At 41.2% G+C, this 20,176-nt stretch overlaps 2 protein-coding genes and 1 long non-coding RNA gene across 10 annotated transcripts; 2 read left to right on the top strand and 1 right to left on the bottom strand.

Annotated features, from left to right (window-relative positions):
- Positions 1-364: 364 nt before the first annotated feature.
- LOC101069677 (saccharopine dehydrogenase-like oxidoreductase) lies at positions 365-9,507 on the top strand. Its single transcript, XM_003969469.3, has 12 exons — positions 365-563; positions 1,358-1,470; positions 1,723-1,803; positions 2,131-2,260; positions 2,380-2,429; positions 2,597-2,727; positions 2,976-3,093; positions 3,172-3,291; positions 7,283-7,339; positions 7,438-7,549; positions 8,882-8,963; positions 9,055-9,507. The coding sequence occupies exons 1-12, from the start codon at positions 365-367 to the stop codon at positions 9,143-9,145; spliced, it is 1,284 nt and encodes a 427-aa protein (XP_003969518.1). The 3' UTR covers positions 9,146-9,507.
- On the bottom strand, positions 9,312-17,063 carry gcfc2 (GC-rich sequence DNA-binding factor 2). 8 transcript variants are annotated; one of them, XM_029845935.1, is made up of 19 exons: positions 16,607-17,063; positions 16,221-16,322; positions 15,852-16,043; positions 15,535-15,780; positions 15,364-15,464; positions 15,108-15,271; positions 13,777-13,960; positions 13,465-13,588; positions 13,315-13,366; positions 13,112-13,209; positions 12,802-13,001; positions 12,579-12,723; positions 12,340-12,461; positions 12,034-12,110; positions 11,783-11,849; positions 11,446-11,592; positions 11,219-11,355; positions 10,727-10,891; positions 9,312-10,561 (listed from the first exon to the last, which is right to left on the bottom strand). In XM_029845935.1, exons 1-18 carry the CDS (start codon positions 16,926-16,928, stop codon positions 10,759-10,761), a joined length of 2,613 nt encoding a protein of 870 aa, XP_029701795.1. In that variant the 5' UTR covers positions 16,929-17,063; the 3' UTR covers positions 9,312-10,561; positions 10,727-10,758. The 8 variants fall into 8 exon arrangements, with proteins under 8 accessions (XP_029701795.1, XP_029701794.1, XP_029701798.1 ...); XM_029845934.1 differs by lacking the exon at positions 9,312-10,561 and having other exon boundaries at positions 10,569-10,891; XM_029845938.1 differs by lacking the exon at positions 9,312-10,561 and having other exon boundaries at positions 10,569-10,891; positions 15,108-15,247.
- A 184-nt stretch (positions 17,064-17,247) lies between these two features.
- On the top strand, positions 17,248-19,018 carry LOC115251950 (uncharacterized). Its single transcript, XR_003890433.1, has 2 exons — positions 17,248-17,843; positions 17,932-19,018. It is a non-coding gene; the product is annotated as an uncharacterized lncRNA (long non-coding RNA).
- Positions 19,019-20,176: the final 1,158 nt, after the last annotated feature.

Raw genomic sequence — 20,176 nt, 5'->3', positions numbered from 1 at the left:
CGTACCTTGATTATTTCCAGTTTTGTAACTGCACTTTATCCTCAAAATCTTTGGACTTTTCATGTATATTATTTCGATTGAAAAATAACTCACATGTACAAAGGATACACAGATTCTGCTAGCTAAGAAGTGTCATATTTGATATCGATGGCAGTATTTCTTTTATCGAACATATAAACTGTTAGAAGTGGAAAAACAATGCAGGTAATTATCAGTATCCAAAAACAACGTCACTGTCAGAGTGTTAGCCTATTAGCGAATTGTTGCTACGGAAATAGAGTGAAGCGCAGTCAGAACCACCCCTTGATCGGTTCGACTTCATAAAGAGAATATACAGTGGCAGCAGAGGTCAACAGTCGAGAAGATGGCTCGTTTTGAAGCGACTTCCAGCCGTCCGTATCACCTGGTTATCTTTGGAGCGTCTGGGTTTACCGGACAGTTTGTGGTAGAAGAGGTGGCCCGGACTGTGTCCGAAGGACCGCAAGGAACCCTAAAGTGGGCCGTGGCTGGCAGGAGCAAGCAGAAGCTCGAAAAAGTAGTGGAACAGGCTGCTTGTGTGCTCGGTATGTATATAAGTAATTCAGCAATCTCAGCTCAAGTGTTTTGAACATTACAAGACATTTAATTCGATTCATTTTTGTCAGTATATATATATTTATATATTTATTTATTTATATTTATTTATTTTTAATTGCCCTCTCTCCAGTTCAGGATATCTTATCTGTGTTACTATGACCCTAAAACTGCGACTGAACTTCGGAGAAAAATCGAGGTTGCAAATAATTTATTGCATGCGTTCAACTAATGCAAATTTCAATTCAGTATAAAAGCTTGTAGCAAGATGAGGGGAAATAATTTTAATAGTCTTTGCAACTGCGAAATTGTTCATTAAATATGGGCGAAAAGTGGCAGAAATGTTTTAGAGTTTTAAATTACAAAATCGCCTGATGAACTATATCCACCAAATACATTCTATAATATTAAATCAATTCCATATTAATTTATTTTCAACTATGATAAATACAAATCGCCTGCACCCTGTAAATAGGGACTAAAGTAGCAACTACTTAGGGTGATTTCTTGTTTCTCTATTTAGTGATGTGTGTGCAACAGCACAAGTATGGGAAATTCTGCCACTGGAAATCAGGGAGCTATTCTCTGGTATGATAGTGATGTGAATTTTAGTAGGGTTTTAGGCTTTGGCAGTAATGAAACAACTGAGGGAACATAACAAAACTCTGTTCAGTTCCCCTGTTGTGCCAATGCTCACAACCTGATAGCTGTCTTACAGTAATGATTATTTGTGTATGTGTTTTCACTTGCTCGCCCATGCGTGCCTGTCTGTATTCACATGCAGGTAAGCCTGAGCTCAGCTCAGAGGTGGATATCATCGTGGCAGATGTTGCAGAGCCAGACTCATTGGCATCCCTGTGCAAACAAGCTGTGATAATTCTTAATTGTGTTGGGCCTGTAAGTATCACACCACACCACAACATATGTCCATGTACCCCGTGTCTAACGCACATACAAACAGAGGAGCCTTCAGTTATGCAAAGGGAGCTAGTGACTCATAGCGTACAATAAATATAATTGTGTTTACTGCCATGTCACGATGGAATTGGTTTTCAGTGTTGGTTTGCTTCCCATTGTCAATTATGTTTGTGTTTTCCACAGTAAAACATACAATTTAACCTGAAATTAAAGTGTGGTTTGTGTATACAGTACAGGTTCTTTGGTGAACCTGTGGTAAAGGCCTGTGTGGAAAATGGAACCCATCATGTTGACATCAGTGGAGAGCCTCAGGTATATTCGCCAACGATGCATCTTCATTCATGTACATTTGCTGTAAAGAGATCCTACCAACATTATTCATTTAGAATGTGAAGTTGTAGTTACTTATTTAATTTTTTCTAACTTGAATCCAAAAAAAATCTTATTTAAAGATAGTTATTTTGATGTCTAGCTGATTTTAGCAGGCATTCCACTGATTTATGTGTTTTGCTGCATTACAAAACAAGATTTATAGTTGTTATTGAGTTTATTTTTATGTAAGGTTGCATTTAAAGTGTTGCATGGCCTTTATGATGCTTTGAATTATGATCTTTTGCATAAAAAGTATGTTGTTTGCAGTTTCTTGAGGGTATGCAGTTGAATTACAACAGCCAGGCAGCTGAAAACGGGGTGTACATCATAGGAAGTTGTGGGTTTGACTCTATCCCAGCAGACATGGGTGTCCTTTACACCAGGGATCAGTTTAAAGGTATGAACTCAGGCACTGATAATGGAACACAAACAGAGCCATTCAGTCAGTCAGATGCGGCATATTCAGTGTACATAGCCTGTAAAAAATTGTGTTGCTTCTTATCTGTTCATCTGCAGGTATATTGACTACAGTCGAGAGCTTCCTGACCATCAAATCAGGACCCAATGTAAGTAGCTTTACTCAAGGTAATGGAACAAACAGATCATCCAGTTTTGTTCTTTAATCTTCCAAATTTATGTTCCCCTACATTTATTCATGAAACGGAGGAAATTTATCATTTATTCATTCTGTGAAAGTTCTTTGGATTATATCTCTTTCTGTCTGCACTTATAGGGTGGATGTGTCCATGATGGTACATGGCAGTCGGCTGTCTATGGTTTTGCTGACAGTCAGAGTCTCCAGAGTCTCAGGAGGAAGTTTAATCATAATCCTCTTCCTATATTTGGTACAAAGCTCAAACGCAGGTATTGGAAGTTATATTCCAGTATTTTTTAGATATTTTAAAGATATGTTAAAATTTTAAACTGCAAAAAATGTATAAAAATGGTAAATAATAAAAATATCATCACATCTCAAGTTTAAAATGGCATGCTATTGTTTTTATATACAGATTAATTGGATGAAGCAGTATCTTCAGTTGGAATTTTGTAATGTATTTAGTGGAGTTGGCATTTAGTGTGTGTGTGTGTGCGGGGGGGGGTCTTGCTTTTAGGGGTGCATTGTTCTTTAGTAATGAGATCCGGGAGTATACGGTGCCCTTTATTGGCTCTGACCCATCTGTTGTAAAAAGAACTCAGCGCTACCTGATGGAGGAGTATCAGGCCACACCAGTCAGTATTCTATTCTATTCTATTCTATTCTATTCTATTCTATTCTATTCTGTATGCTAAACAAACTGTTAAATTTAGGTTCAGTATGGAGCTTACGCAGGAATCGGAGGCATTGGGAGCATCATTAAGCTGATGTTCGCAGGCATGATGTTCTGGCTTTTGGTCAAGTTCCGTTTTGGACGTAACCTGCTCATTAAGGTAAACCCAAATATGCCTGAGAACAATGTAAACTACAAATAGCACTTGGGGGGGAACATAACTCTACCATGCAGATCATTTTATTGTAACTTAAACCTGTAGCATAGTGTATATATAATAGGGATTTAACAAATAGGCTGGATCTAACGCAGTTCAATACAAAGCAATCTGCTCTTTTTAAGCATTTAGAAACTTGCACCAATAGCAGCCATCTGTGGAGATATGGGTTGGGAGCCACCAAATATTGAACACAGATGTGATATGCCTTCCCATTATGGAACAGATTGGTAAATATGTCAGAATATATGCTGACTAGAAAGATTTTCAATTGGGAAACATGAAAGTATTTAATTGGGCTAATGATCTTTCACTTCGATGATCGACTTTGTGGTTGTGTCATCGGATTTGCGGCCGCATGTTCTGGACACTCGGGTGAAGAGAGGGGCGGAGCTGTCAACTGATCACCACCTGGTGGTGAGTTGGCTCCGATGGTGGGGAAGGATGCCGGACAGACCTGGCAGGCCCAAACGTGTTGTGAGGGTCTGCTGGGAACGCCTGGCAGAGTCCCCTGTCAGAAGGAGCTTCAACTCACGCCTCCGGGAGAGCTTTGACCATGTCCCGGGGGAGGCGGGGGACATTGAGTCCGAGTGGACCGTGTTCCGTGCCTCCATTGTTGAGGCAGCTGACCGGTGCTGTGGCCGCAAGGTGGTTGGTGCCTGTCATGGCGGCAATGCCCGAACCCGCTGGTGGACACCAGCGGTGAGGGATGCCGTCAAGCTGAAGAAGGAGTCGTATCGGGCCTTACTGGCCTGTGGGACTCCTGAGGCAGCAGATGGGTACCGGCGTGCCAAGCGGAGTGCAGCTACGGCGGTTGCCGAGGCAAAGACTCGGGCATGGGAAGAGTTCGGTGAGGCCATGGAGAACGACTTTCGGACGGCCTCGAAAAGGTTCTGGACCACCATCCGGCGTCTGAGGAGGGGGAAGCAGTGCACTGTCAACACTGTGTATAGTGGTGATGGTGTGCTGCTGACCTCAACTCGGGATGTTGTGGATCGGTGGAAGGAATACTTCGAGGACCTCCTCAATCCCACCAACACGCCTTCCAGTGAGGAAGTAGGGCCTGGGGACCTGGAGATGGGCTCTCGTATCTCCGGGGCTGAAGTTGCCGAGGTAGTTAAAAAACTCCTCGGTGGCAAGGCCCCGGGGGTGGATGAGATCCGCCCAGAGTCCCTTAAGGCTCTGGATGTTGTAGGGCTGTCGTATATATTGTCGACTCTGCAACATCGCGTGGACATCGGGGGCAGTGCCGCTGGATTGGCAGACCGGGGTGGTAGTCCCTCTTTTTAAGAAGGGGGACCGGAGGGTGTGTTCCAACTATAGGGGGATCACACTCCTCAGCCTCCCTGGTAAGGTCTATTCAGGGGTACTGGAGAGGAGGGTCCGCCGGATAGTCGAACCTCGGATTCAGGAGGAGCAATGTGGTTTTCGTCCTGGGCGTGGAACAGTGGACCAGCTCTACACCCTCCGCAGGGTCTTCGAGGGTGCATGGGAGTTTGCCCAACCAGTCCACATGTGTTTTGTGGACTTGGAGAAGGCATTCGACCGTGTCCCTCGGGGGGTCCTGTGGGGGGGTCCTCCGAGAGTATGGGGTGTCGGGCCCGCTGATACGGGCTGTCCGCTCCCTGTACGATCGGTGCCAGAGTTTGGTCCGAATTGCTGGCAGTAAGTCGAACTCGTTTCCGGTGAGGGTTGGCCTCCGCCAGGGCTGCCCTTTGTCACCGATTCTGTTCATAATTTTTATGGACAGAATTTCCAGGTGCAGTCATGGTGTTGAGGGGATCCGGTTTGGTGACCTCAGGATCGCGTCTCTGCTTTTTGCAGATGATGTGGTCCTGTTGGCTTCATCGGCCCGTGACCTCCAACTATCACTGGATCGGTTCGCCGCCGCATGTAAAGCGGCTGGGATGAGAATCAGCACCTCCAAATCCGAGGCCATGGTTCTCGACCGGAAAAAGGTGGAGTGCCTTCTCCGGGTAAAGGAGGAGATCCTGCCCCAAGTGGAGGAGTTTAAGTACCTCGGGGTCTTGTTCACGAGTGAGGGAAGAATGGAGCGGGAGATCGACAGGCGGATCGGTGCGGCGTCCACAGTAATGCGGACTCTGCACCGGTCCGTTGTGGTGAAGAGATTTACCGGTCGATCTTCGTTCCTACCCTCACCTATGGTCATGAGCTTTGGGTAATGACCGAAAGAACAAGATCACGGGTACAAGCGGCTGAAATGAGCTTCCTCCAAGAGGATTGGTCCAAGTACAGAACCTTGAGGAACTCCATGGCTAACCCTACTGTATGAGGAGGGAACACCATGTACATGAGCAAACTGGTATCTATCAGATAAATATGATCTAAACCAGTCTAGTGCTGTCCCTTTAATCCCAATCACATGTTCCAGTCTATGTAACAGGATGCTGTGATCAACTGTATCAAAAGTAGCACTGAGATCCAGCAGAACCAGCATAGAGACCAGTCCATGATCTGAAGCTATGAGAAGATCATTAGTAACTTTAAGAAGTGCTGTTTCTGTGCTGTGATGAGCTCTAAAGCCTAACTGAGACATCTCAAACAGGCTGTTCCTCTGCAGGTGCTCCAGTAACTGAGTCACCACCACCTTCTCAAGAACTTTAGGGTTAGCAACGGCTTAATCACTGCCACCTTGTAGGACCGGGGTACATAACCTGTCACTAAAGAACCATTGATCTGGTCCAAGATAGAACTGCCTATCAATGGTAAAACATCCTTCAACAGGTGTGTTGGGATGGGATCTAAAAGACACGTGGTGGTCTTGGATTTCTGAATTAGCGATGACGCCTCAGAAAAATATATAGGGCTGAAGGAGTTTAAGGGCTTGTTGGAGAACCTGTATGTTCCCACGGTCAGCACATCTGGTGATGGTCCAGTTGTTGGGATGGCCTGGTTAGCTTTTTCTCTGATGGCTAGAACTTTAGAATGAAATATTTGGTGACAAATTATATTTTGCATTTCCAACTGAGGCACTATAAACAGAGAAAAATATGTAACCTAGGATTCTCCATGTCTCCTTGCACCTTACATACACATATGACTTGGCTACGACAGCAATTAAAAAAAGGCAGGAAACCGCGATCAAGGATATCATTCGCAAATTCAAAATAAAAGTCACATTTTCAAAATAAATTTTCTATCATCTTTAAATTAAAGAAAAGGGATGAAAATATAAATATTTGTAAAAACAAAATAAACAAGTAAGAAAATAAGGACAATGGGTCCTTTACAGTGAGACTCTGCTTGCTCTGATTTAGATCAGATTGAAAATGAGATTTGATTTGTCTTCTTCTGTCCTCTGTAAGGAATTTAGATGCGCACTATTTGAGATAATGAGCTTGCTATGTGATTATTTTACTTGGAAGACTAGATAAAATTTGAATTCTGTTTCATGAAATGAGCATTCAATGCAACTAAACTAAGTTTCTTAGAAAAGCTTAGAAAAAAAACACATGAAGCTGAGTTTTTAGTTGGTAATTCAAGATTTGAAAACAGACTCACCGGCTGTTACATACCATATTTTCGCGACCATAAGGCGCACCGGATTATAGGGCGCGGGCATGGTAAAACATACTGGTACACTAGCTTAAAACATGCATGCTAGCGTGTATTTAGCAATGTACTCACGTTATTTTTTTGGTCAATCGTCATCCACAAATCCATCAAAGTCCTCATCTTCTGTATCCAAAATGAATCCAAAATGGCTTTTGCGAAAGCCGAAAAGAATTTCCAGATTTTGGAACTCTGTGCACACATAAGGTGCCCGATCCATTTTGGAGAAAATCTAAGACTTTTAAGTGCGCCTTATAGTCACAAAAATACGATGAGCTCCCTGGTGGAGGTAATACCATGCTCACAGCTACAGTAATGTACACATCCCGTGTGCTAAGATTGCTTCTCTCTGTGTTCTCAGTTTCCAGAGTTCTTCTCATTTGGACTGTTCTCCAAAGCAGGACCAAGTAGAAAGCAGGTAGAGTTCTTAAAGCATGATTAATGTCTTTACTCTAAATTTTAAAAAGTGCTGTTTTCTAATATAATACCTGTTCTGTATGTGTTTGTGTGTTTAAGTTGGAGGATTCCTCTTTTCAGTTTGTTTTTTACGGGGAGGGTTACACAGATGGACAGGACCCCTCTCAGGGACAACCAAACAGCAAGATCCGCACTGTGGTTCAGGGACCAGGTAAAGAGAAATAAACATTCATCCGAAGGAATAAAGAATACTCTACAAAAAGAGGTGTCTTAAAGAGGTGTTTGGACACCCTGATAATAAAGAATTACAATAGTCCAGCCTGGAAGTAACAAATGCATTGACTAACTTTTCAGCATCATGTCGCGTTAGTGGCTTCCTGATCTTTGCGATGTTTCTCAGGTGAAAAAAGGCACTTCTAGAGACTATTTTAATGTGTGAGTTGAAGGAGAGATTTTGATCAAAAATTACTCCTAGATTCCTCACAGAGGTACTAGATGTTAATGAGATACCCTCTAGAGTGATCATGTGATCTAATCTATCCCTGAGAGGTTCAGGACCAAACACCATGACCTCAGTTTTTCCTGCGCTAAGGAGGAGGAAATTTGAAGACATCCAGGACTTTATGTCTTTAAGACAGGTCTGGAGCTTCACTAACTTCTCTGTCTCCTCGGGTTTCATGGATAAATAGAGCTGAGTGTAGTCAGCATAACAATGAAAATTTATCCCATGCTGCTGAATAATGTTTCCTAAGGGAAGCATGTGCAAGGTGAAAAGGATTGGTCCAAGTACAGAACCTTGCGGAACTCCATGGCTAACCCTACTGTATGAAGAGGGAACGCAATGGACATGAGCAAACTGGTATCTATCAGATAAATACGATCTAAACCAGTCTAGTGCTGTCCCTTTAATCCCAATCATATGTTCCAATCTATGTAACAGTATTCTGTGATCAACTGTATCAAAAGCAGCACTAAGGTCTAGCAGAACCAGCATAGAAACCAGTCCATGATCTGAAGCTATAAGATCATTAGTAACTTTAATAAATGCTGTTTCTGTACTGTGATGAGCTCTAAAGCCTGACTGAAACACCTCAAACATGCTGTTTCTCTGCAGGTGCTCCAGTAACTGAGTCACCACAACCTTCTCTAGAATTTCAGAGATAAAAGGAAGGTTGGATATTGGCCTATAATTTGCTAGTACGTCCGGATCCAGTGATGGTTTTTTAAGCAACGGCTTAATCACAGTAATAAGCAGACTAATTTAATAACAGCCTTTTCAAAATCGTTGGCAATCAACTGGTTTGATTCATAACCAAAGATGCTTTTATCAGGTCTGTTTAGGATGAGAGATAAAATAAATATAGATTTATAATCAATGTGGAAGAGTGACAATGCAATTTAGTACTTTTTAGTCAATTCAAATCAAGGTTTATTTATATGGCACTTTTCATACAAACTTGTACTACAAACTGCCTTTAAGTTTGGTCTTTGGCCATTATATTATGTTTCCCATGGTTGTTTAAATTTGTACGTTATTACTCAGAATGTGGATATGTGGCCACACCCATCACCATGGTACAGGCCGCTCTGACCCTCCTCAATGAGCCCTCAGCTTTACCCAACAAGTGAGATGTCTCATCTCTGATCATTCTGTTTGATTCATGACTGATTCAACTTGTTTTGAAGCTGACCATCAACTCTGCCCTTTACTTCCAGGGGAGGAGTTTATACCCCAGGAGCTGCTTTTGCAAAAACCACACTCATTGACCGCCTCAAAAAACATGGCATCCAGTTCTCAGTCATATAAATCTTCCTTGCTCAATTTGTCAACCCCCAATTTCCTCAGCGCTTATCAGTTTTTGTAAGAAACATTTGACTTTTCCCAAATTTTGATTTGCCTAGTTAGCCAGCCTCACTCAGCTTTTAATTTACTAATCAACAATTTGCAAAATAAATATGAGACATTTGTAGCAGTATTTCTATCTGATTAAAGCAACAGAAGAGTATTGTTAGAGAACATTAACGTGACTTTGTGCATATATTGGCTGCCTCAGAATAATTGGCAAGTATATGGCAAATGTGTTGGCTGGAGTATCTGTGCATAAGATGAGCTGTGGAATTTGTTTTTGGTGTTTCTTTGTAGAGCCTCATAAATAAATGTATCACGTACATCTGTCATGTCTCTTAATAGATCAACAACTTCCATCCAGGCTTCTCAATAACAACCAATCAAATCGTGAGCTACAGCAGGACCAATGGTTGAAAGTACGAAATCCCTACAGCCCACATCACTGCTAGAATGTGAATAATATATCAACTGATGGAAAAAAGAGCTAGATTTGGAAAATGAAAATATATACGCAATATGAAATCATGGTTAGCTTTTGAACAAGCCTTGAAGGATGGTGCCTTTTTGTATCAACAAACTAGCTAACGCTGGCATTGCAGTCGGTGCATATCAAGCAGCCAAACAAGTTTCTTCACTTGCATATTTATTTTCAAAATTCACTTAGCTGCCTGGAGACTTGTGCCATGCAGGGTGGTTGGATGGCTAATGATGATTTCGTAATTGGAGCAAACGTCGCGAGCTTGTAATTCAAACGATTGGTTGTCGTTGAGGATGGTGCTTGGGCTGACTCCCGGGCTGAGACTCCCAGGCTAAGAAGCCGGAATTTGCCGGCTGGAGGTAGTTTTACCCTGGAACACACCGGTGTATTCAGGTAATTTAGCAGGACTCCTTTCATATTGCAGGTGACCCGTTTCAACTGGATCAGGGTATTCGATCTGAGACTAAAATGCTGCGACAAGCTTTTAACAGTGCTGAAACGACCCAGGACAATGCGCCATTTTCGTGCAGTGAAAGGGGCTTAAGTGTGGAATTTGCTTCTGGATATAAGTTCCAAAGCAGGCATCTGAACCAAAACCTTCCACAAAGTGTCAAAAACGCCCATCAGAAAGTTCCAACTGAAGTTAACATATCCAAAGTTGTAAAGTCCAAAAGGAGAGATCAGGAAAGTTAAGGCGAGGAGCACTTGTTCCTCCATCATAGATTTCAGAAATGCTCAAGTTGCCCATGGAACAACTGCTTTTTCACCTCTGTACATCTTTTTATGCTGCTTCTTTACTATTGCAATCTTTTTGCAATGGTTTTGTTCCACTTTGCAGCCGAAGAGCAGAGAAAGTGTTGGTTATTTTCTTCTATGTATCCTGATGAAATAAAGACCTGCATATAAGCAAAATTCAAAAATTTATTAATAAAAATACTTTCTGAGTACAGTAAACCTCTTGTGTACAAAACATGATTTTAACTTTGCTGCTCAAAAAGTCACATTTATAATAATTTGTTAATATACTGGGGTGCTGGTCCGAGAAATGGTCTGCACCTCACCACTCATTTTCCATTAAATATTCCACTTTTGTTCACACTGTCTCCTGATTGAGTAGCTGGTGAGAGTAGATCACATCTTCACATTGGTATTTCTGTGCAATAGCCATGATGGAGTCATTGCATCGAATTGTGCTTAAAATCTGTAGCAGTTCAACCACAGCAGACCTAAAGAAGACAGTGAAGGACATTTGTCTGCGTTAGTCATTGTAAACTTTACAAAGTGACTTCCGAGCAAATTCTTACTGTGTCAATGTTCTTTGGCCTGTTATTGAAAAAAAATGACTACATTTTGCATTAGATTATTTGCATTAATTATATGATTTGGCTGGTTGAACTCTTGGAATTCAGTAATTTGCTTGGAATTCTTGCCTGTAATGCACTGTTTGGTTACTGTCACATGTCCCCTCAAAATGGACTTCATTGACTTTCCTACAAGTATGTAACATTTGCTCAATTCTAATCTTTACGGCGAAAACAAAAATGACTTATTACCTTGTATTTGGGTCTTCTAGAGAATGTTGTTTGAAGATAGTGTGAATTTTCTGAACAAGATGGTTTCTGAAATTCTGAAGCTGAGGCAAACATTCGGTCTCTCCTTTGAGCCATGAAAGCGGCAGACTGTCTACTACCTAGAAAATAGGTAAACAGCAGATAAAGGAAAGTGACCCAAAAAAAACAAGGAAACATTTCCTCTGGTTTTTAAAAATAAGGGTACACACCTTTCTGCAAGCCTGGACAGCATTGCCATGCAGGGTCTGGCTGCACAGAGTAATCATAAGGTATCGGTTCAGCAGTTTGTCCAACATAAGTTCCTTTAAAGCTGACTCAGGCAGCAGCAAATCCCATTTTCCTATATTAACAAACAGCTAATATAAACACATAACAACTCAGATTAACACGGGACAAACTCACAATATAGTGATAGTGATATAGTGAAGTGAGCATTGTGGAGAAATAACACAGAAATAATCAAGAGATTAAGCAAAAAGTCTGAGAAATCTTCAGATCTGGAAATACCAAAAATATTTTTAATGGGAATTTTAAAGATAACTGTACTTTTATAGCTTTCCAGAACTGCTGATCCCTGAAATGACACTGAGGCGAGGAAGGGTCATCAAGAACCCTAAAAGAAAAATGTGTATTAAATTAATTTGATGATTTAATGTTTTATAGTTTCATAGATTTATGGTATATTTAACGAAGGCTACATAGATGAGTATTATACCATAATGGTATAACTATTATACTATTCTTCACTGATTTTTTTTGAAGTTTTCATCAATATTAACAAGCAAAAAGAAACAGACTTTTTGGGGTAAAGAGGAATGAAGACATCTTCGTCCACAGTGCTCCTCAGCCGGGAGATTACAGCCTCTACGAATGCCTGTATGGGACATAAATACACATATAAACCAACATATGACAATGTGATTAGAAATTTTAAGTCTTCATTAAATAGCATGTGCATCAGCCTGTAGCAAACAGTTATCTGATAATGGTGTATTTATCCTATGTTTTCATGCCATTTCTCCTTTCTGAATGTTACAAATAATAAATCGGGCTCTGAGCTGCATTGCACGAAAAGGGTGGGAAAGGCACGGTGTTGACTTCACTTTGACTGGTTTGCTCTGTTTCCTGTCAAAGATGGAGAAGTCTTCTTTCAGTTTGTGACAGAACCCAAACAAACAGACTGACTGATGGCTAGATTCAGGATCCCATGCCAGCTCCACATAAGCTAAAAAAAAAAAAGGGTTAGGAATTACCATTTGAGGGGACATAATAGCTGACAGTAAGACAGTAAGTGTAAACATTCAGAAATCTATAATGACAGTTAGTCACAGATGTTTATTACCTGTTATTTTGGGTAGGACAGTCTTTTCTACAACATCAGACAGAGTCTGTCTGTCTGAGTGCTCCAACTCTTCATGGCCATAACCATGGCAAAAGGTCTCTACTGCTGTGAACCAAGGCAGCTTTTCAAAAGCCTCACTGTCATCCTAAAACGCATAAAATGACATCAGCCACATGATTCCCTAGGGTGCACGGAACCAGGTGGAGTTTCTTCCCATGTATACCTTTAGGGGGTTCCACACAAGCAGCTGATGTCTAATGATAGGGCTCAACAACTTTGGCAGACAAAAAGAAATGTATGCACTGTGGTACGAGTCAGTGTAAGAACCCCTCCACTCTTCAAAGTGGGACAGAATCTTCTTCACATCATAGAACTCATCCTGGACACTAGAGAACACTGCCTGGGACCTAAGCAGGATATCATCTTGAGGGCGAGGAGTGGACATAGATTATGAAGTATGCCATAGCATCAAAAGATTAAATTGCAGACAATGATGCCTTTTATTAAAGCAGTTAACAGGTAAAATTCCTCACCTTTCATCTTTTGTAGCTGCTCATCCTCTTCTTCTGAAACCTCTGTGTCCTCAAGTACTCGAACAACTTTATTACATTCAACCCCAGTTTCTATCTCCCTGAAACATGTCAAATGACCACAAAATGTGTGCGTCCATACAGTGTCGGGCCCATTTTGTGATTACTGAAAGTTGGTTTTAAAGATGAAGCTTTTTAATACTCACCATTGGGTTTCTGTTCCATTGTTTCTATTCCCACTCTGTTCATCTGTACTGACTAAAGCATTGGGATTAATTATTACAGTAAATAAACAGCCTACACAATAGTTTAACCACAAAAACATACACAGATAAATGAATACAGGTGTTACTCACAGCTCAAGTGCTGCAGGCAGTCAGCCTGCTCCGTGACCTTATGCCGTCTTCGATTCAACAACGCCCCCCACTGTTCAGACAGCAGGACATGCAATTCCAATTCCAGGGCATTAATCTCAACAACCTTTAAACATTCAAAAACATATTTCCGATTTATTTTGGCAGGACATAAATTGACTTATATAATTCAACCACGCAATAATTCACAGAATGTGTTATCATTGGTATTAAAGTATAAGCCATGTCTATAATCATTATAAACAGAATTCAGACTTTAGAATATACTTTCTGAACAGATTTGCGAATCCTGACCTTCTCCTGTAGACACTCAGTCAGGGTGTGGACAAAGAGCGCTAGGGACCTAAAAAAATGCAAACGTTTCTCAAAGGAAATTTCCACCAGAGTCTCTACAGAATTCTGGGCCCACTCAATATCAGCCTCCAATTTCCTCAATTCTGTTTGCCGTGTCCTGTGAACCTCTGTAAGGGAGTCTAGTCTACAGAAGAAAAAGGATATATTGGACCACTGTTTAATTTATGACCATGACCATTTAATTTATGACTGTATTTTCACGACCATAAGGCGCACTGTATTAAAAGGCGTAGTCTCAGTTATGGGTGCTATTTCTGTATTTAAAACATACATAAGACGCACCGTATTATTAGGCGCATGCTGAAACATACAGTAAAAAATGACAACGGAAGTAAAACAGTGAGTTTCGACACATTTATTGAACAAAATATTTATTCTTCCGCCACAAAACCATCAAAGTTTTCATCTTCTGCATCTAAATGAAACAGCTGCACTATTTCAATGTCCAACATCCCGAATTCCTCTTCTTAATCATCTGAATCGGACTCACCAACCGGTTCCGGTTCAGCGTTGATTTTGTGAAAGCTCTTACAATACATGAAGACGGTATCATAGCCCATGCCTCTACAATCCACCCGCATATGGTGGCATAACTTGCCCGCCGCTGCCTCATAGTCTTTGTGAAGGAGTGTTTGCCTTCCGTCATCCAGCGCTCTGTCCGTTTCCGTGGCAGCCGAGAACCACGGTGAACGGGTCTCGTGACCCGTTGTGCGTATCGCCACCGTGCTGGTCCCTTTTTCTCCACTTTGTGGGTCAAAGGAATGTCAAAAGTCAGAGGGATCTCATCCATGTTGGTGATGTGGCTGGGCGCGGTTATCTTGTCGTGGCAGTAGGTGCGGAAGATGGCCGCCCTCTCCTGGTAATCTCCTGGACAGTCGCTGCGCAACAGTTGTCCTTGCGCGTATGGAGAGATGCCGCCTCCTCACAAAGCGAAAACACTAAGATTGCTCGATTGCCATGTTCAGCCACATATTCGATGGCCTGCAGTTTAAAGTAAGCCTCATTCATACGCGTCTCGCTTGACCGGCGCCATTTTAGGGGATCCTTACGCGTAGGTGTGCCGCTAATCGATTGGCGGAGTGTTCACCGTAGCGCACCCACCAAAGGCACACAGCAGATGTTGGAACTCAGTCCACACACAAGGCGCACCATATTATAAGACGCACCGTCGATTTTTGAGAAAATCTCAGTGTTTTAGGTGCGCCTTATAGTCATGAAAATACGGTATATCTGTCTGTAACTGTTAGCGTAATAAAACTGAAGAGACATACCTTTCAACTATCTTCTTCTTTATCACAGATACAATAGGAGGAAAAGTCTTTGGAATTCTGACTTCTTTTGATCTCTTCTTTTGCCTTGACCTGCTGGTACTACCGCTGCTGGATGTACTCGATTCACTCACAGCTGAGCTCTGACAGGGATGAGGAAAATTTGGCTGAATTTACAGTAAATGGAAGAAAAATAAGTGAATAGAAAAAAAAAAATCAGCCTTGAAAGAGTGTTAAGCCCATCTCAATCCAATCCTACCAGCACTCTCAGATGTCTCTTGACTCCTTTCCCAAGTTGTGTCTCTTCCCATAGTTGTTGCTCTCTCTCATCACTGCTTGACAAACTGTCATCACTCCCTTCTCATTTAAACACAAATATAAATAAACAATTCAAAAAACTTTCTCAACTTTCTATTTTTCACTGCCATACCAAGTTTCGCTAAGATCCTCTGCCTGATGTTCTTTAGTCTTGGGGCAAATGCAATCCTTCGCTCATGATCATCTTGCTCATCATCATCACCAATCCTGTCTTCATCACTCCCTCTGATGTAGTCATTAGAGATACTACCACCAGAATTGTGGCCTTCTCGACCCAGGGGAATGAAATCCATTTGTGCTCGCATGGCACAGTGTTGCCTCGGTGCTTCTTGGATATCTTGTGCACTTGAGACAATCACTTTAAAGATAAATTGACAAAATAAATGCAGATCACCACTAATCAATTTTACTTTAGTAATTTGTGCATACAACTGAAAAATGCACCAGAAGAAGAGCGGCTAGAATCTGAACTGAGTGAAGATACACCATCACTTTCAGAGCCACCATCATCATCATTATCAGAACTCTTATCCTCATGATGACTATACAGCAGAGTATGAGCTGAAGACTGACTGTCACTGAAGCCTTTCCTGAGGAAGGTCGACTGAGAGACATTGCAATCTGTTGTAAGAGAGGAGTGGAAGAGAGCAAACAAAGACATCTGTCAGACAGTCAGATGCATGAATCTTAACTAACATGGATTTACATGCAATGCATATACAGTGTACACATACAGTAAAATTAAAATATGTATAATGGCAACACCACAGCTATCACGTAGAGCCATGAACTGGTCACCTGTGCTGTAGCTAGTCCAGGAAGTTGAATTATCGTTTTTCCGAACTTGGAACAACACTTCTTTATCAGACGATTTTTTTACTTTAAATTCTGGTTCCTCCACTGAAACACAAGAACATCAGAAATCAACTAAAAAAAGTCACCAACAAACTACGTTTACACACTGAACAGCGTTTATGTAGTCTGTGACTTGAAGCTGTTTGTGACAATACTGTTGATACAAAAACTAAATTTAACGTGTTTTGCGTGGTGATTTTTTTAAAATAATAAACCAAATAAATAAGATTGTTTCTGAACTGTAATAAAGTACATATTCCATCTTTACTCTATGAAAACTTATTTTATGCACCCTTCAAGGTGGAACATACTGACGTTATAACCATTACCTTCTTTGTCACCAGAAAAACTAAGAACTATATTTGTTTTCGTCTCAGTTCCATCTTTGACTTTTTCCCTCCTTTCTCTTTCTTCTGCCCCGATAAAGGCCTCGCCGTCGTTTTCAGCACTATTGTGCAGCTTCGGAGGCTTCTCTTGCCTGTTAGCGCTACAGGAGATTCCCCGGCTCTGGGTCTTTAGCTGAGCCGGCTCGGATTTTTCCTCTTCATCTACGTTATTTTCCTGCTTGTCCTCTTCTTCGCTAGATGCTTCTTTTCTCTGCCGAAAATTCCTTCGAGTCGTTTTATTGAACATAATTGTGGACTCTAGCATTTAGCAGCAAAATTAGCTTACGTCGTCTTCATCTTCTTCTGTTTATTGGCGGGTTGCACAACTCGTTCCTTATTCACTACTCACCACATAGGGGAGTTGGATAGAGTGAACTACGTTGCGCTTTGAATTGAAATTCTCTTTCGTACACTACGCCGGCGCACGTTAAATGACGTCATAGCGTCGCATAATAAATACGAATTTTATTTTATTTTTAACTGCAAATTTACTAGCAGCCCCGCTCTCCACATAATGTCATATGCTTCTTTCACATCAAAGAAAACTGCACCTCCAATTTTTTTTATTGACTTGAGCTTTCCTTACCTCATCCTCTAAACACACAGCTGGATCTATTGTTTGACTTCTTTTCCTAAAACCATTTTGATATGGGGCAGTCATGTGTTTGTTTTCTATTAAATATATTAATCTGTCATTTATCATTCTTTCCATCAGTTTACAAATATGTGACGTCAATGAAGGGGGTCGATAGCTGCCTGGTTCACTTGCATCTTTAGCTGGCTTTTTTAAGAATATAATTACTGCTTCTTTCCAGCTCTTTGGCATTTTACATTCCTTCCACACTCTGTTATATAAACGTAGCAGCATAACAAGACCTCTTTCGCTCAAATATTTAATCATAGAATAACTGATTTCATCTTCCCCTGGTTAGTTTGCCCAATATAAGCTCATCTTGTTAGGAGTCCCGAGTGTTTTTCCTCTCCCCCTCCCTTTCTGTGTCTTGCCTGTTTCCCTTGTTTGTCTGTTTTCAGGCTGGGCCGAGCGGTTTCCTGCCTCTCCTCCGTGGGGCGAGCAAGGCACACCTGAAGACAATCTCCTGTCATTATCCACACCTGCCATTCGCTTTAAAAGCCTGTTCATCTCTCCACTCTTTGCTGATTCGTTGTTTAACCCCCTGTGGTACAGCCTGGCTCCTAAAATGCTGTTTGCAAGTTTGTTTCTTCGAACCTGTTACCTGTCTGGAACTAATCGTTCGTCTTTCCCGCAGATCGTCTCTTGGATGCCTGCTCGCGCCGCCCAGCCTGCTCCAGTCTGACTGTGTTTGTCTCTCACCTGCACCCTTTGGCTCTGTTCAGAACTTGGACCTCAGTAATCTTGTTTTAGAACTTCACCCTATCGTGTGTGTCTGCATTTGGGGTCTCAATTCGTGTCCACAGATCATAACACATCTATAGTAAAAGGGGCATTTTCATCCCCACCTAAATTCACTTCCCTCCTTAACACTTCTCTATACTCTGCTTTAATTATGTCTGTGCCTTTTCCTTCCTCTGACAAATTATTTGAACTATGTACTTTAACAAAGGAATCTGCTATCAGCTCTGCCTTTTCTTTGTCCGTCATTGCTGTGACACCATCCTCCACCAAAAAACAGGGTAGCTCCAGTCTCTATCTTTTTAATCATCCCCCATACCTCTATTTTTTTTTTTTTAATTTCTTATTGAATCACAGTATTGTCTCCAGTAAGTTCTTATTGTTCTTCACAGTGCTGCCTGAGCATTCTTGAATCAAATGTTACAAATTGTATGTGTCTAAATGTCTTATTTCTGTTTCCCACTGCCTCCCTGCACTTCTCATCCTGCCACGGCATTGCCTTCTTTCTCCCATGACCTTTGCTCTTTGGAATAACTTTTGCGGCAGCTGCTTAGATTATTTTTTTTAGAATCGAGCATCTCTATGCTTAGTTCTTTGCTTAGTCTATCCCTTTCCTCCATAAATGTCTCCCAATTTGCTTTTTTAATGATCCATTTGCCTCCCATACTCTGAACTTTATGTTGCATCATACAGGATAATGATCACTCCCTATCATTCCTCTCTGCTGCACTGAAAATCTCATTAAGGTGCAATGCTGCTCAACACCGGTGTTAAGTCCTTTACGGACTCTTTTCTTGTATTCATATTAACTCTTATATATCTACCATCATTTAAATACACTATATTTTTCTCATCCATATAGTCTTCAATGACTTGGCCATTATGATTTGTCTGATCACTTCCCCATAGCGTACTGTGCCCATTAAAATCGCCACACTGTCCCTCTATCCCTTCAAGTCTCTTGAACGCTAGTCTTCTGCTCGGATTATAATTTACAATGACCAGTTCTTTTCTTTCAGCCTCAACTTTTACCACCACATACTTTTCCTCCCTACCTATACCAACGACTGTGTATGGAACTCCTTCCTTCACAAATGTGATGCACCCACCACCTGCCCCCTGTACTCTATCTAATTGCCTCATACCCATACAAAACAAAATTAGGTGATGATTTTAACCACTACTACGATGATGATTTTAACCACTACTACGCATACAATATCTGGTTTCTCACTTCTATTACCTCCAAAGTTCTTGAAATCCTGTCTATTTGCAACATTTGAACTTAGTCCAACATTTGAACTTAGTCTGTAGTCCATTGCAGGATAAGCATGATTAATATGATCACCCCACACACAGCTTCCTGACTTGACTGCACTCTGACTTCATCCTTTACTTCTTCCAATTTTATGCCTCGATAGGCTGCTGAGCGGACGTAGTGCAACTCGTGTTTCTGTGATGGATCATGTAGTGACACTGCTCTCACCACCCGATCTGCAGTAAGACAGGCCACCAGGATACCAAGATTTCTGTCCATATCAGACAGACACACTCACTTAATCCGAGAATTGCCTTCTGTGTCAAGGGAAACGTTTACATAAATATTTTGCAATATATTTTATGTAAAATAATTTTGGTGATATGTAGGTGAATCAATCTCTGAGCCATTCTCTACCTGTTCTCTTTCTCAAGAATTTTGGATTGAAGTTGAAGTTGCTATGTAGTATGTAGATTAGCAATATGATTCCCCCATCTTTTAACACTTTGACAACAATTTCAGAAAAAATTCTCTTGTTTCTAGACTGCAATACAGACTCAAAATCTATGAACTATGCTCTCAAAGTCAAATGTCTTAATGGCAAGTTTCACGTTCATAAATTACTCAGACTAAATCTAACATAAATTTATTTTGTATTGAGCTACAATATCTTAATGCCTCTGTCTAGCTAATAACAAATAAGCTTTGTTGGATCGCAATACCTCACATGTGTCACTGCTAATCCACGTGTTCTTTGAATGAAGACTTCAAGAAGAAAAATGCCAATTTCAAAATGTATTTAGCAATAGAACCAATTCAAGATACAAATATTACAGAGCTCCGGGCCAGTTCATAACCCTACAATAACAGAGTCAATTGCCAG

Source organism: Takifugu rubripes, chromosome 13, assembly GCF_901000725.2.
Source record: "Takifugu rubripes chromosome 13, fTakRub1.2, whole genome shotgun sequence".
Lineage (NCBI taxonomy): Eukaryota > Metazoa > Chordata > Actinopteri > Tetraodontiformes > Tetraodontidae > Takifugu > Takifugu rubripes.
The sequence above is the reverse complement of the archived record's forward strand: the minus strand, read 5'-3'. Positions and strand labels throughout refer to the sequence as shown.

Excerpts from the sequence above, each read along its gene's own strand:
- LOC101069677 (XM_003969469.3), top strand. The coding sequence starts at position 365 with ATGGCTCGTTTTGAAGCGACTTCCAGCCGTCCGTATCACCTGGTTATC. Across the intron at positions 1,804-2,130 it reads ACATCAGTGGAGAGCCTCAG|TTTCTTGAGGGTATGCAGTT; the intron begins GTATATTCGCCA and ends TGTTGTTTGCAG. Across the intron at positions 3,094-3,171 it reads AGGAGTATCAGGCCACACCA|GTTCAGTATGGAGCTTACGC; the intron begins GTCAGTATTCTA and ends TGTTAAATTTAG.
- gcfc2 (XM_029845935.1), bottom strand. The coding sequence starts at position 16,928 with ATGCTAGAGTCCACAATTATGTTCAATAAAACGACTCGAAGGAATTTT. Across the intron at positions 15,272-15,363 it reads AGAGACATCTGAGAGTGCTG|CCAAATTTTCCTCATCCCTG; the intron begins GTAGGATTGGAT and ends CTGTAAATTCAG. Across the intron at positions 11,356-11,445 it reads CTGTCCAGGCTTGCAGAAAG|GTAGTAGACAGTCTGCCGCT; the intron begins GTGTGTACCCTT and ends CCTATTTTCTAG.